The following is a 13,759-nucleotide window of genomic DNA, read 5'->3' as shown; positions in this document are numbered from 1 at the left end:
AACCATTAGCCACGTTTCTTTCTCATTTCATCTTTGTCCAACATGGGCCATTCAAGTCGTTATTGCGCAAGAATGGGGTCAAGAGGTTCCCTGAGTGGTTTATACTGAAGGGTTAAAGACAGAAGACAATAACTTTGCATGAATTGATGAATGGTCTTGTGTTTTGTTTATTAGGAAAACCAATATAGTGCCATTATTTGCAATAAAAAAAACCAATTAGTTATTGTTTTGTTAATATTGTTCGATTTTAACAAAGATGTTTAGATACATAAAAACTGACACTATATTTCAATAGTGTTAATCTTATATGTCGGATTTTGTGTAAAAAAATGTGCGAATTTAATATACAGCAAGCGAGTCTTCATCTTTTTTATTAGGACGAAAATAAAATCTTGGAGGACGAACAATCTCTTGAAACTACTCTTTTTGATTATCGAAAATGGAATATGCCGTTGCAATATATAAAAAAATGATATCCACTCATCATGTAGTTTGTTAAATTATTAAAAAAGAAGTTATCACAATTATGAAGAAAAGTATTTTTGTGATACCTTAACACAGTAGTATAAACTGTGATATTGATAATAGGTCAATTTCATATTATAACCTTTGAAGGAAGTACAATTGACTTTTGACATTAGTAAAACACCAAAATGAAACGAGGTGAAATATAAATGCAGTAATTTCATATCTTAGTACACTCTTTGAAGAGCTGATATATATAAAGTTGTATATTGAAAGGAAAAAAAAAACAATAATAATAATAAAGTAAAACTTGAAGTTCCAAAAAAACCTACAAAAAAACCTCCCTAGCTTTTAATCTTACTATAAGATTGACCTAAAGTATATAAATAAGAAAATTCCAAATATCAAATCCTAAGATATGACCAACAAATAGGTATTCAAAATTGGCCAGCTCCAAAATCCAAATTTCAGAATTAGCTCAAGTAAATAAAATATTGTAGTTAGAAGAAGATAGTTTCTTTAGACATTTACCTCCCCACTTACCTTGTCCCTTGTATAATGTGTGGTGTCTATATAATGCAAAAATCATCACAAGTAGAACAATTGTGATCAAATTCCAACAATCTCCATCTCATTTATCGGTTTCGTGTTTTCCTTCTTTCCTTCCTTCAAATCAAACGGACCATCATTAGGATCAACAGGATATTTCCCGGTGAAACATGCATAACAGAAATTAGAAGAATCATTAGCCAACAATTTCTTCAAACTATCAAGAGGTAGAAAAGCAAGTGAATCACAACCAATAAACTCTTTTATATCTTCCACACTCATCCTATTAGATATCAACTCTTTTGAGCTAGGTGTATCCACACCATAATAACAAGACCCAATAATTGGTGGACATGCAATCCTCATATGAACTTCTTTAGCACCAGCTTCTTTTAACAGCCTCACAATTTTAGATGATGTTGTTCCTCTCACAATTGAATCATCAACAACCACAACTCTTTTCCCTTCAAGAACAGCGCGAACCGGCGAAAGCTTCAACTTAACACCAAAATCTCTAATCTTCTGTGATGGCTCAATGAAAGTTCTACCAACATAGTGTGACCTAATCAACCCTTGTTGAAAAGGAACACCAGCTTTTGCAGCATAACCAAGTGCAGCAACAACACCAGAATCAGGAACAGCTATCACAACATCACAATCAACAGGACTCTCAGTAGCCAATATTTCACCAAACAATCTTCTTGATTCATAAACAGATTTCCCAAAAACAACAGAATTTGGCAGTGAAAAATAAATATGTTCAAAAATACATTGTTTTGGTTCTGGATGAGAAACAAGACAATGAGATTGAACACCATTTTTGTCCACAACCAAAACTTCACCAGGATAAACCTCTCTTTCATAAGTAGCTTCAATCAAATCAAGAGCACATGTTTCAGAAGCAAAAACAATAGAACCGTTACTTCTTCTTCCCATAACCAAAGGTCGAAAACCGTAAGGATCTCTAACAGCAACAAGTTTATCTTCAGTAATAAACACAATTGAATAAGCACCTTTAACTTTTTCACAAGCATCAATAACTCTAGCTATAAAAGGTCTATGAGTTGAAATTGCAATAAGATGAAGTAAAACTTCAGTATCAGAAGTAGTATTGAAAATTGAACCAGATTCTTCAAGTTCATTTCTTAAAGAACGGTAATTAACAAAATTTCCATTATGAGCAACACCAACTGAACCAAACCTGTAACCTGCAACAAAAGGTTGAACGTTTTTGAGCATAGATTGTCCTGCAGTTGAGTAACGAACATGACCGATGGCTAAGGTTCCTGGTAATTGACGGAGATTGGTGTCGTTGAAAACTTCGGAAACAAGACCAACGCCGGTAATGGTTTGAAGGACTTTATCATCGTTGACGGCTACGATACCAGCACCTTCTTGACCACGGTGTTGAAGAGCATGGAGAGCCAGATAAGAGAGACGAGAAGCTTCTGGATCGCCGTATATTCCAACAACGCCGCATTCTTCACGAGGCTTTTCGTCGTCATCATCGAATGAGAATGTGTTGTTGATATTGCTGCATGGAGAAAGTGTTTTATATTTGTGGGAGTGAGAAAGTGTTATTGTGTTGTTGTGGCTTGAGTTTTTATTGAGAAGAGTTTTGTTGAGGAAAAAAGAAGGGTTAGTGGTGGTTGAATATTTGAAAGGTGAATAAGAAGAAAAAGAGAGTTTAGGGTTAGAGAGGGAAGAAGAGTAAGAGAGATACGGTGCTGCCATTGTTATTGTTATTGTCGTAAGTCGTAACAACAAAAACAGGGTATGCAGAACAGAGGAGGCGCGCAATATATAACAATCACATCACTTTAGGTTTTGTTACTAACAAAACAAGTTGGCCCAATTACTCTGTTTTCTCTTATGATTCTAATATCTAAGATTCTCTTCTTCTTTTCACCTTTTTTTTTTTCTTTTCAAAAGATAAAATATTCCCTATTTATTTATTTTTGTCATAAAGTCTGACGGTTGTTGTGAGATGACCTGAATTTATATTTATAAAATAAAAATAATTTTCACTTTTATAGGGTTAAATTAGGACAAATTCCAATTATAAGATAATATCAAAGTTTCCTTCACAATCCATTGATCGCCTTCTACTAAATTTTTAATCGGTCATCCACTATTTATATTCGTGCCCCAAACCCAATAGCGTTTGACGCCAACGCAAGGGTGCACATTGATTATGAGAATACTTGAATAGATATTTATAAATTAGAAACAATTATTGAGATAAGTTCAATTTCCAATTGTAAAACTAACAAACATATATAAGATTTATTACGAAAAATTCTTTTATAATTATCATGGAATTTTTTTTTTCAATATATAAATAATTTTACTTGTTTTTACGCCCTTCAAACTCAAACAAAATCTAAAAAATTACGACAACAATATGAAAATTTATTAGAATCTCTTTTAGGCATGACAATGAGACGGCACATAGACGAAATTTGCCCCCTCAAAACTCATAAAGTTCGGGTATTCCCACCCCCGTCCCAATTCTTAACGGCAATAAAGAGTAGATCATCAACTTAATACCCAACGAGGTTCGGATATGAGCGTTTCTCTACCAGTTATAAACTTGGGTTGTATTTTGGTTTTTTTATTATTAATTAAAGAAAATGTTAAAAATCCAAAATTATTTTTTCCCAACAATATAATTTTTTTTAAACCAGAAAAATATAGAGGAAAACAACTTGTTTAATATTCAACTTAAAAAAAAATGTAATTTAAAATTTTGTTTAAGAATTTTTAATTTAAAATTGGTAAAGTATAATTTCGATACAAGCGGAGTGGATTCATAGTGAATATTAATATCTCCATTATCCACTCCACCCGTCTTTTGAAATGGGGAAAACGCAAATCCATTCAACTCGAGTTTTTTCTATCCGAACCCGCGAAAATGAATTTTATTATCATGCCTAATCTCTTCCCGCACCTCATGGTAGAATTTGAATTGCACAAAGTTGTCAAAATATTGTATTAGTGCAGTTATTATATCGATTATCGTTAAATTGAAGTGAAATGAAATAGATTTTAAAGTAAAAAAAAATTAGTTTTATAGAACAATAAAAATTATACTTAAAACACTCGTACTTATCTTAATTCAACGATCATTGACATGATGACTACACCAATGAAGATTATTATGCAACTCCATGCAATCCAGATTCCATCTAACATGAGAAACACCAATATTGGGAATCTTAGCTTTGTAGATGAAATTGACCGCTGACTTTGTATTATATATCCGATTTCTCTCTCAAGAATTTCTTGAGGTTTAAATTGAAAGGCGCTGCTGTCCCTTTTGTTTCGATTGGATTCTTTGAACACTGTTCCCCTTTTCTAAAATTTTCCTATATGCTTTCAAGCCAAGTTGAAAATTGAGTTGGATATCTATGAAGTACGGATATTTGTTAAATTAGGCGTGTCTCAATGTTGAATACGTTTTGGTATTAGACATCGACACGATATTGACACTTATAATTATACTGAATTATGTTATTTTCTCAGATTATTATTGATATCGACATGCTAGTGTTTGTATCGTGCTTGTGCTTTATAGGCATCTAATAATCTAAACCATTAGCTGGGAATTTATTTGAAAATAGAAATGACCAACTTTCTATTCCTTTCTTAATTTGTACACCTTATATGGAAAAGAAAATTAATCATACTCCATCAACTAAGAATACAATATATTATTCTTATGCAAAATGTTTTTCTTCTTGAATCTTCACTCTGTAAGCAAGTGAATGCACGACAAGTTTGTCTTAACTCATATAATTGGAACCTATAGCTGCAAGATAAATAAATATAGTTGAATGAAACTAAATTAATTTACTAATTAATAATTCTGATTTGATAGAATTAGAAAATTTGTGTCAAACTAAAGAACAATAGCAAGTATTTTTTAATGAGGCCCGTCTTAGATAACATGGTATAAGAGGATCATAATATGCGTTTGTGCACTAATCTATTGTTATATACTACTCTCTTAGTTTTTAAATATAAGCAAATAGTTATTATAAAGATGGCTAGATCAATTTCATTCATTGTTCAATGAATTTTAAAAGTAACTTTGACTTATATATTTAGAATTGAAGAAAGTAGTAAAAATAAAAAAATAAAAACCATCTTAACACAAATATTCACATCAACACCGTGTTATTTTGACATAAATATATGGCTTTCTATTTTTTTAATTTTTTTATTTCATATTTTCTCTTCCAATCTGATAAACACTTATATTGAATGTATTTTATATACGATATCTTTATACGATGTCGAATTTTTATGTCAAAATATCAAGACTCTTTTCTATATGGATAAAGGAGTTACGTATTTACTAGTACTAGTTATGAGAAGGAGGTTCCAATGATCAGTGGCCAAGAGAAATGGGTAGCAAATATAGGGACGAAATAGGATAGACTTGGTCACTTAGGTGATGATTCTTAAAAAGCATATTATTGGATAGACTTGATTGGTCACTTTAACAGTTGGACTACGCAAGGACAAAACATAATATGCCAAATTCTCCCACCCCACCATTCATTCACATTCACTGCTTCACACACACTTTCCTCTTTTTTCTTTAATACTAGTCACCAATAAATAATAATAGTGGTAACAATTTTCTCAAAACAATACCGTCAGAAAGAAAAAAAAAAATATACAAGTATAAACATTTGCAATTTAATATTTTAAATATTATTTAATATATACTAGTGGTAGTAACATGAACTTAGCTTAAACCCATTTCGGTTGGTGCATTGGTATTGACTTAAGACATGTGAGTGTGCTCCTCTTGAGGTCTGAGATTCGATTCTCTCTGGTGCCAATTTGGGTGAGCTAATTTAGTTTCTTAAAAAAAAAACATGAACTTAGCTTATACCTTACGTTTCCAATGTAGAGAAAAAAAAGTGTTACGAACATAACTCAAAATATGAGAAGGATTCATAGTGATCAGTGGAAGGATGCTCTAAATTGAAGGATGCTCTAAATTGAAGGTCGAAATTTGAGGAGAAGGCGACGTTGGAGCTTGCAAAAACCACTATGACGCCAAAGTCAGTGCAAGCTTGACGTGAACACTAAGTTTAAGTGAAACATAGTACTTTGTAAGGTTGTGAAATGTTGATTTTATAGGCTCAAGGTGAACACTAAGTTTGAGTGAGACATAGTACTTTGTAAGTTAGAGTGAACACCAAGTTAGATGTAGCATGGAGTCGAAGAATGTAGCACTTTCCATTGGTAATATTGGATAATTGACGTTGAAAATTTCTCAAAGATGCACATGGTTGATTTGGTTAAGAGTAATCTGAATGTGTTCCACAGGGATTGAGTTTTTCAATTTTGGGCAGGGAACTTAAAATTCAACGCTGTTGCCTCGTCTAGCTTCATTATTATGCAGGCCCCTCACTTTTGTTCTCCCCATTTTCTCCGTCCTTATTAGTATTACATGAGTCAAATTTGAGTCACGTGTGATTTTGTTATCATCCTCTTCAAACAATTGATTCACAAAAAAGGATTCGAAACAATCTCCTTATGTTTTTGTTAACTCACTGTAACTAGAATCTTTAATCTCCGGTAGGTGTTCTAAGATATTTTCAATGTTTTGAATATATATATCTAAAACTGTTGGTTTGATGAGTAGAATTGTGCGCATAGTTCCATAAAAATTAAAAAAAAGAAAAGAGTTCACAGTACTAGTAGAAATTTCATTGGATTGTTTGCGTGAAGCTCTAATTTTTGATTCACTTTATCTGTTTGTATTATTTTCAAGCCAAAAAAAGGGTCTCAAAAGAAAGCTCCCATCACTGAAAGCAGTTAACAATATCGAATATGAGGAGGGCAGGACAAGAATTACGTCCATGGAAAAAGTAGGCAAAATATATAAATATTCGTCGAGGAACTATATCATCTTTAGAGGTCAGTTTGGATTAAAAAAAATATTGTAATGCACAAGTTTTTCAAGTAATTTTTGTTTATGAAACATTGTTTTTGCCTAAAAAGTGCCACTGAATTAAAAGCCTACGAAATTTGTTTTAATATAAACTGAAACTAACACCAAGTCTCTAATTTAAAAACTATACTTCTAGATTTCAAGTGAAACTAGACTTTTACTAGATTTCAAAACTGTTTACTGCAACATTTTTACAGGATCTGATATCAAATGTTCATAAATCACGACTAATTAACCTGCATCCCACAATAAGATAGTTTATATGACTATAGCTTCCTCCATACTGCCAAACATTGGAAGAAATGTAGCCTAGATCTCTGAGGTTGGAGCAACTTAAAATCTTTATGTTAGTGAGACAAGCATTATCTGCTTGATTGGACAAAACAAGTGGAAAGGCATTTTTCAATAAGTCGGTACATCATACCCGATTCAAAGATACCAGTGAGAAATGTGACAAGAGGGGAAGCCAGGAAGGCAACACACACACACCACTAAAAAAGAAAAGAAAAAACCAGGTTGAGATGTGTGCATCTTGTTCATGTTGAAATTTGTCCAGATAGTTAAATTCAATTTCAAGAGATCAAGTAAAGCAAGAAAAGAAATGTATACTCAAGTCCTCTCATATATTCTCATCTTGAATTGCGCCATATTTTTTGGAGATAAAACCCTAAAATTTGTCTACCCTAGTTGGGACAAATCTGATGACCTCTCAAAGCTTGTTACTTGTAACCAAAAAAAGATTATCTTGTCACTTAACTAATTAACAAGAGCAACATCTTTCCGGATAAGCATTGCAGTGTAAGTGTTTCCCTGCACTGTGTGGATGTAATTAATTAATTAATTAATTAATTTAATAACCAAACAGTTAAGAAAATCTTTGTGATTTTCTTTCTAAAGCTAAACAAACCAAAATTAGGACACATATACAGAGTATAATTCTTTTTGGAATACAAACCTAATAGAAATCTTAATATTAACCATTCATCTAGACAAAACGGAACTTGAGATTATCTAAGTGCTTTTTGACACAAGTTGATCAAAACATACCTACCAACACTGCATGGTCTCTCCATCTCCATAACAGACGCACAATATACTGATGCTCTAGGAGGCAGCTATTTCACATAAATGATACCTTCGTCACGGTCATCATCGTCCCAATCACCATCGTCTTCATCTGCTGATGAATTCAGCTGCTCAGACTCATCTTGGTTTGCTGACGAATCCAACTGCTCTATGTTTTGACTTGTTCTACTCTCCTCCTCTTCCTTAAGTTTATCTAATATTGCAATGACCTGAAAATTTGAATGGCCAATAAAAAGTGGTTACAAGAGGCTGAAATGCAGAAAAGGATGGAGTGCTGCATCGGCAATGTAAAGGACTCTGATTAGCATATATTTGAATTCATCCCAGAGTAACATTTATTATATCAAAATTGTTAGTCATGTGTAATAAATATCTTCATTAAAGTCTAATAAATCTTTGTGATAAAAGTTTATTGTCATCCAATCATATATGATCACAAATTAATAACAAAACGAGACGCATAGTAGAATAGTATAGGATCTTGTCTTATATCCCTCATTTTCTTGTTGGGGAATAATGTTCCACCCACAATCCTGTCATCAGAAATGAACATTTTTTTTTTTGAAAAATAGTCAAAGAAGCCACCACCTCCTCCTCTAAAAAACACTAATTGAGTGAGAGTAGCTGCACAAGAAGTTGCCCATACAAGTTGTGATAAAATTCTATTTTTCATCTTATTCTTATGTAGAATAACAAGTAGCAGTAACCCATGTAGCAAGAGCGGTCTAAATATAACTAGTGCAGAATTGTGGGGAAACTGGCGGGAAATTGCAGAATAAATTTTGACACATGGCAGATCAAGGTCATTCGTTTTAATAGATAGTAGATAGTAGATAGAAGATAAACCCTATGTGTAGTGATGAACTAGCATCAAAACAAAAACATACAACATTATGTCTGCATATGAACCAGCGAAAACAAGTACCCAGCACAAAAACAACTTAAGCGAAAATTAATTTGAGCTCCAAGAAAGTGCATTGTACTAGGAGAGTGTCACATGTTAATTAAATAAAGGAGGTGATGGCATGTGGGGGGAGTAAAACACAATTTTGTCATTAGCAATTACTGGTAATTAGTAATAGAAGACAATCATAAAACCGTTTCAATCTTCATGACCACATTCATTAGGTATGGGATTATCCATCGGCAATTAAGCAACATTAGTGTCATTGATGCATAAACAAATATAATAATATATAACGGTAAAAACAAGCGGCTAATAATCGAATATAGTAATTGTTACCCTGCTTCCTCTCTCAAAAGATTCATCCTCTATAAATCGTATCTCGGGAGTTAACCGCAACTTCATACGCCTCCCCAACTGAGTTCGGACATATTTTGCTTTTGCCTTCAAGCCAGCCAGAGCCATTTCCTTCCCTCTTTCATCTCCAAAAACAGATACATACACCTTAGCCAACTACACTAAATGTATTCAGTTAGAAAATCACATAGTAATGTAATATACCATTCCAATTAGATTAGATGAGAAAAGATAGTTAATAAATTCAATTCAGGTTCTCTCTAACACAAAATTGAAAAATTCATTCAATTAGTCATATGAATTCTGCGAAAATGATAAAGAAGCAATTAGGAGGGAAATGGAGAAAGAGAGAAACCTGCAAATCACCGGTGATTTCGACGTCGGTGATAGTGGTGACGGAAGAGAGATAAGAATCAGCACCTAAAGAAGCTTCTGGAAGAACGGCAAACTGCAAGACATTATCGGTGATAAGCATATCAGCAATTTCTCTCCTGATTTGTTTAGCAACCATTTTAACTCTCTTCGGATTGGCCATACATTTTATTATTCTTCTTGAACCAGTAACCGCTTTCTTCGTTGTGAGGAACTGAGTCTGAATTATAGTTGCGGTGGTTGTGGTTGAGATATTGTTATTATTACATCGGCAGCAAGGTGTGAGCGATGGTATAAGTGCTGTGTGAAGAAGAAGAAGTTGCGTCGTGCTCATTGCTCTGTTCTGTTCTGTTCTAAATTCAAAATTCAAAATTGAAATTGAAAATGAACCTTCCTCTAATCTCTAATCTAATCTACTCTACTCTATCCGATTCCTTCTTTCTCGATTCGATTCTATGGTATCGTCCTCGATTCAGTTGCAGTAGCGGCACCGCACCAACCAACAACCAATCCAAAAGCCCAAATCATCGCTACAACCAAGCCCATAACAAATACGTCATTGTTGGGCTTTACGTTAGGCCCAGATCATATTGTGCTGGTGATGTTTTCTCTCCCCACCCCCCGTGATTCTTTTATACCCCCCAATATTCCGATTTTGCCCTTGCAAAAAACTTCGGTTCGCAGAAACCGAATTTTTTCTAGTACAAATTCAGAGTAAATTTCGGTTTTCAAGGCAAAAAAAACTTCGGTTTCTATAAACCGAAGTTTTTTACAAGGGTAAAATTGGAAATTCAGGGGTATAAAAGAATCACGGGGGGTGGGGAGAGAAAACATCTGTGCTGGTTCCTAGGTAGTAAGTGACAATTTTTTTAACCCAACCCTAACGTTTGTACCGTCACGTCTCTTAAAAATTTAGAGTGCGAACTCAATTTGCACTTTAACTAGTGAACTCTTTAAAAATTTGGTCACCATCCAAGACCATATTTTGATTGGTCACTAGAGCGGTTGTGGGATAGCATCGACCAATCGTGCGCGCACACACAAACCCTATATATTTCATTTACTATAGAAGTTCCCAAAGGAATTCATTATAGGAATGATTCCAATAAAAATAATTTGTTCTCGGATAGCCCTAATGTTTTTCCAAATGATATATAGAATTAAGAGGAACATGTAAGTGATTTATATACATCATCTTTTTTCTTTTATCGAGGGTTCCACCAATTGATATGTTTCCACAAATAAATGAAATTCTTTATCCTTATCTCCCATTTTTGGAAACTTCAAAAGTTCTTCATCTCTTTTTTTTTTTTTTTTAATCACTCGCTCATACAATGTTTCATTCAAAATTTGTTTTTTTATAAAACTAAGTTTTTGATATTTTATACACTCGCTACCTAACCTATGAGGGGCGTAAAATTGGAAGTTCAGGAGGCGCGAAAATAAATACCTACTCTTTTTTATTAGGATTTTAATTTTTTGATGGACAAACATTATTATTTTTTGGTTAAATAGTCAAGTGGTTAAACTTTCACCTTTAGGAGTAGAAGGAATTTGATCTTTGGGAGTACTAAGATATTTTTTGGGGCTAAGGCAAAATGTGAGGTATAGGAAGATCGTTGTGCATATAATAGAAAGCTTTTTGCGGCTGAAACTAAATGAAATAAAATGAAGCATTAATAATGAAGAGGACCATTAAACTAGAGGCAGCCTTTGTTTCTCAATTTGTCCTTCTTTGCAAATGCAAGGCAGTAGTCCCTTTCAAAGTTATTTCGTATGCAACTTGTTTTGTTCTTTTAATTGATTGATGCTAATGATACCTTAATAGAGGTTCAAATCCCTCTACCAAAAAAAAAAAAGGGTTCAAATCCCTTAATAGAGCTCTCACTGGTTGTAGTTAACATATATGATTGGACATTCCGCACACATTATGTGATTTGAGTTTAAGTCTTAAATTTAACTCTTAATTGACGTGTGTGATTCTCTCCAACCTTACATTAGGTATAGCTCCTCTAATCTATCATTCACTATAAAATATTCTCTAAAAAATATGAAAAAATTCTCATTTTTTTCTCCCCTCCCATCCAAACTCGCAAGCAAAGCCTAACATGTGTCCTAATATATCAAATACATGCAACTATCAATTGAATTGTATTTACAACGCATCCCTATATTTTTACATGGCCATTATATTTCAGGTTTATTTTGCTACTAGGTCATCAAGACATTCTTAAAAGAGTTATGTAATAGTGAGTGATGAGATGACTTACGAAGTACTACCTATTTCTTGCTACATCTACATGGTGCCATATATCACATGGAATGTTTATATTTAGTACTGATCATTAGTTTTTTTGTTTCCCGTTATTAAATTAGTAACAAAGAGTTAAAATATAATTTATACTTTTTTTGGAGTAATTATTTTATAGTTTGTCAAATAATCTAATGACTTATATATGATTAGACTCGTATGCCTTAATTAAGTGAAAAGAAGTAGATTCCTTAGGTCGAACCCAAATTTCTACAAACCAAAATTCTATTAGCTACCAATTGAATTGTACACAATATAGTAATTATTTTTTTAACATCATCATATATATTGTACTAAAATAATGATTATAACATTGCTAAAGAGAACTTTAAAAAAAAATTGCCAAAAAGAAAAGAATGATCTACTTTGTTCATTTAACTACTCTAATTGATCTGCCAGAAATGTTTATACATCAGAAATTGACATTAAACATTAAACACTGTCAAAATTTTATATGATTTGGAGAGAAATTCTGTGCAAGTACATGACTAGTATTTAATTTAATTTTAATCCAGCCAAACCAACTATGATATACTGATACTATTATTTTGATACTCTTACAAAACCTATTATTCCTTAATATAGTATTCTTAGGATTGATGTTTGTGGGGTATTCTTTCAATTAAAAAAGCATAGTAACACCCTGATGATCCGTACACTTAAGTACAGCACGTTTGTCAGATCAGACAAGTCATGCATGTTATGTTCTGTTCCCCATTACTTTCATTATTATTATGAATTTTATTTATATTAATTTGCATCCTATTATTGGATTTTGAATTACTATGAACTAATCTCGCTTTCCCAGTTTGTGTGTCCCGGCATAAAATCTTAATTTCACATGGTAGGTAGGTGGGGTATGGAAAGACTAAAGAGAGGTGCCAATAGCTAAAAACTTGCAGATTTCATATCATGAAACGCCTATGAGGAAAATAAATCTGAAAACCCTTTATACAATTTTTACCCCAAGAAATGCTCCTGAGGACAAAAGTTATGGTCTCATAATTAACCAAAACTAAAAAGAAGAACACCCCAAATATAAAAAGGGCTATTCAAAACAAAAACACATCAAGAAAAGAACAAAAAAAAAAAAAAAACACCAAACTAGATCGGTAAAGTGAAGAAAAGATGTTAAAAAAAGAGAAGCAAAAGCTAGATAGATGCAGCTTCATCTTGATCACCTTTTCTTCAAGTAGAGCCAAACTTTGTTTGTGTTCATGATCTGAGCATAATTGATGTTAGAGAGCGAAAAACAACTTCTTGACAAGGAATAGTGAGACCCTTATCATGATCAAAGCCAAATTCTTCTTCAGCTTGTCGAAGGAGGGATTGAAACTGAGGGTGTGTCAAGAATGAGATTGGAACAATGTATCTGGTTCTGTTTTCACCAACATAAACAGCAAAATGACCTTTTGGGACATCAACAGGAAGACCTTGATCATCCTCTTCATCATACTTCTTACCTAAGCTTGCACATCTTCTTAGTATTTGCTTAAGGACTGTGTTCTGAGCAAGTTTGCTTGATTTTGATCTAATAGCCATTTTCAGAGAGAGAGAGAGAGAGAGAGAGAGGGAGAGAGCTAGCTAGGACTATTAGTGGTGGTGGTGGTGGAAGTGATAATGGGAGTGACGGTTAGTATTTATGGAGAAGCAATGAAGAGAGAGAGAGAGAGAGAGAGAGAGAGAGAGAGAGAGAGAGAGAGAGAGAGAGGGTTGAGTTCATGTGGAGTGTGGGGGCAAA

General features: G+C 33.2%; 3 protein-coding genes across 3 annotated transcripts; all 3 read right to left on the bottom strand.

The window, feature by feature from the left end:
• Window positions 1-664: 664 nt before the first annotated feature.
• On the bottom strand, window positions 665-2,914 carry LOC123896784 (amidophosphoribosyltransferase, chloroplastic-like). The gene has a single exon (XM_045947156.1). It carries the CDS (start codon window positions 2,746-2,748, stop codon window positions 1,075-1,077), a length of 1,674 nt encoding a protein of 557 aa, XP_045803112.1. The 5' UTR covers window positions 2,749-2,914; the 3' UTR covers window positions 665-1,074.
• Window positions 2,915-7,714: 4,800 nt separating this feature from the next.
• Window positions 7,715-10,234, bottom strand: LOC123895516 (probable ribosome-binding factor A, chloroplastic). Its single transcript, XM_045945890.1, has 3 exons — window positions 9,691-10,234; window positions 9,318-9,491; window positions 7,715-8,283 (listed from the first exon to the last, which is right to left on the bottom strand). The coding sequence occupies exons 1-3, from the start codon at window positions 10,039-10,041 to the stop codon at window positions 8,104-8,106; spliced, it is 705 nt and encodes a 234-aa protein (XP_045801846.1). The 5' UTR covers window positions 10,042-10,234; the 3' UTR covers window positions 7,715-8,103.
• Window positions 10,235-12,903: 2,669 nt separating this feature from the next.
• Window positions 12,904-13,679, bottom strand: LOC123895517 (auxin-responsive protein SAUR50-like). The gene has a single exon (XM_045945891.1). It carries the CDS (start codon window positions 13,558-13,560, stop codon window positions 13,234-13,236), a length of 327 nt encoding a protein of 108 aa, XP_045801847.1. The 5' UTR covers window positions 13,561-13,679; the 3' UTR covers window positions 12,904-13,233.
• Window positions 13,680-13,759: the final 80 nt, after the last annotated feature.

The sequence above is a fragment of the Trifolium pratense genome, linkage group LG7 (genome assembly GCF_020283565.1).
Source record: "Trifolium pratense cultivar HEN17-A07 linkage group LG7, ARS_RC_1.1, whole genome shotgun sequence".
Lineage (NCBI taxonomy): Eukaryota > Viridiplantae > Streptophyta > Magnoliopsida > Fabales > Fabaceae > Trifolium > Trifolium pratense.
The sequence above is the reverse complement of the archived record's forward strand: the minus strand, read 5'-3'. Positions and strand labels throughout refer to the sequence as shown.

Coding starts and splice junctions, on each gene's coding strand:
- LOC123896784 (XM_045947156.1), bottom strand. CDS start 2,748: ATGGCAGCACCGTATCTCTCTTACTCTTCTTCCCTCTCTAACCCTAAA.
- LOC123895516 (XM_045945890.1), bottom strand. CDS start 10,041: ATGAGCACGACGCAACTTCTTCTTCTTCACACAGCACTTATACCATCG. Junction 9,492..9,690: donor AAATCACCGGTGATTTGCAG/GTTTCTCTCTTT, acceptor CATTTAGTGTAG/TTGGCTAAGGTGTATGTATC. Junction 8,284..9,317: donor CTTTTGAGAGAGGAAGCAGG/GTAACAATTACT, acceptor TCAAATTTTCAG/GTCATTGCAATATTAGATAA.
- LOC123895517 (XM_045945891.1), bottom strand. CDS start 13,560: ATGGCTATTAGATCAAAATCAAGCAAACTTGCTCAGAACACAGTCCTT.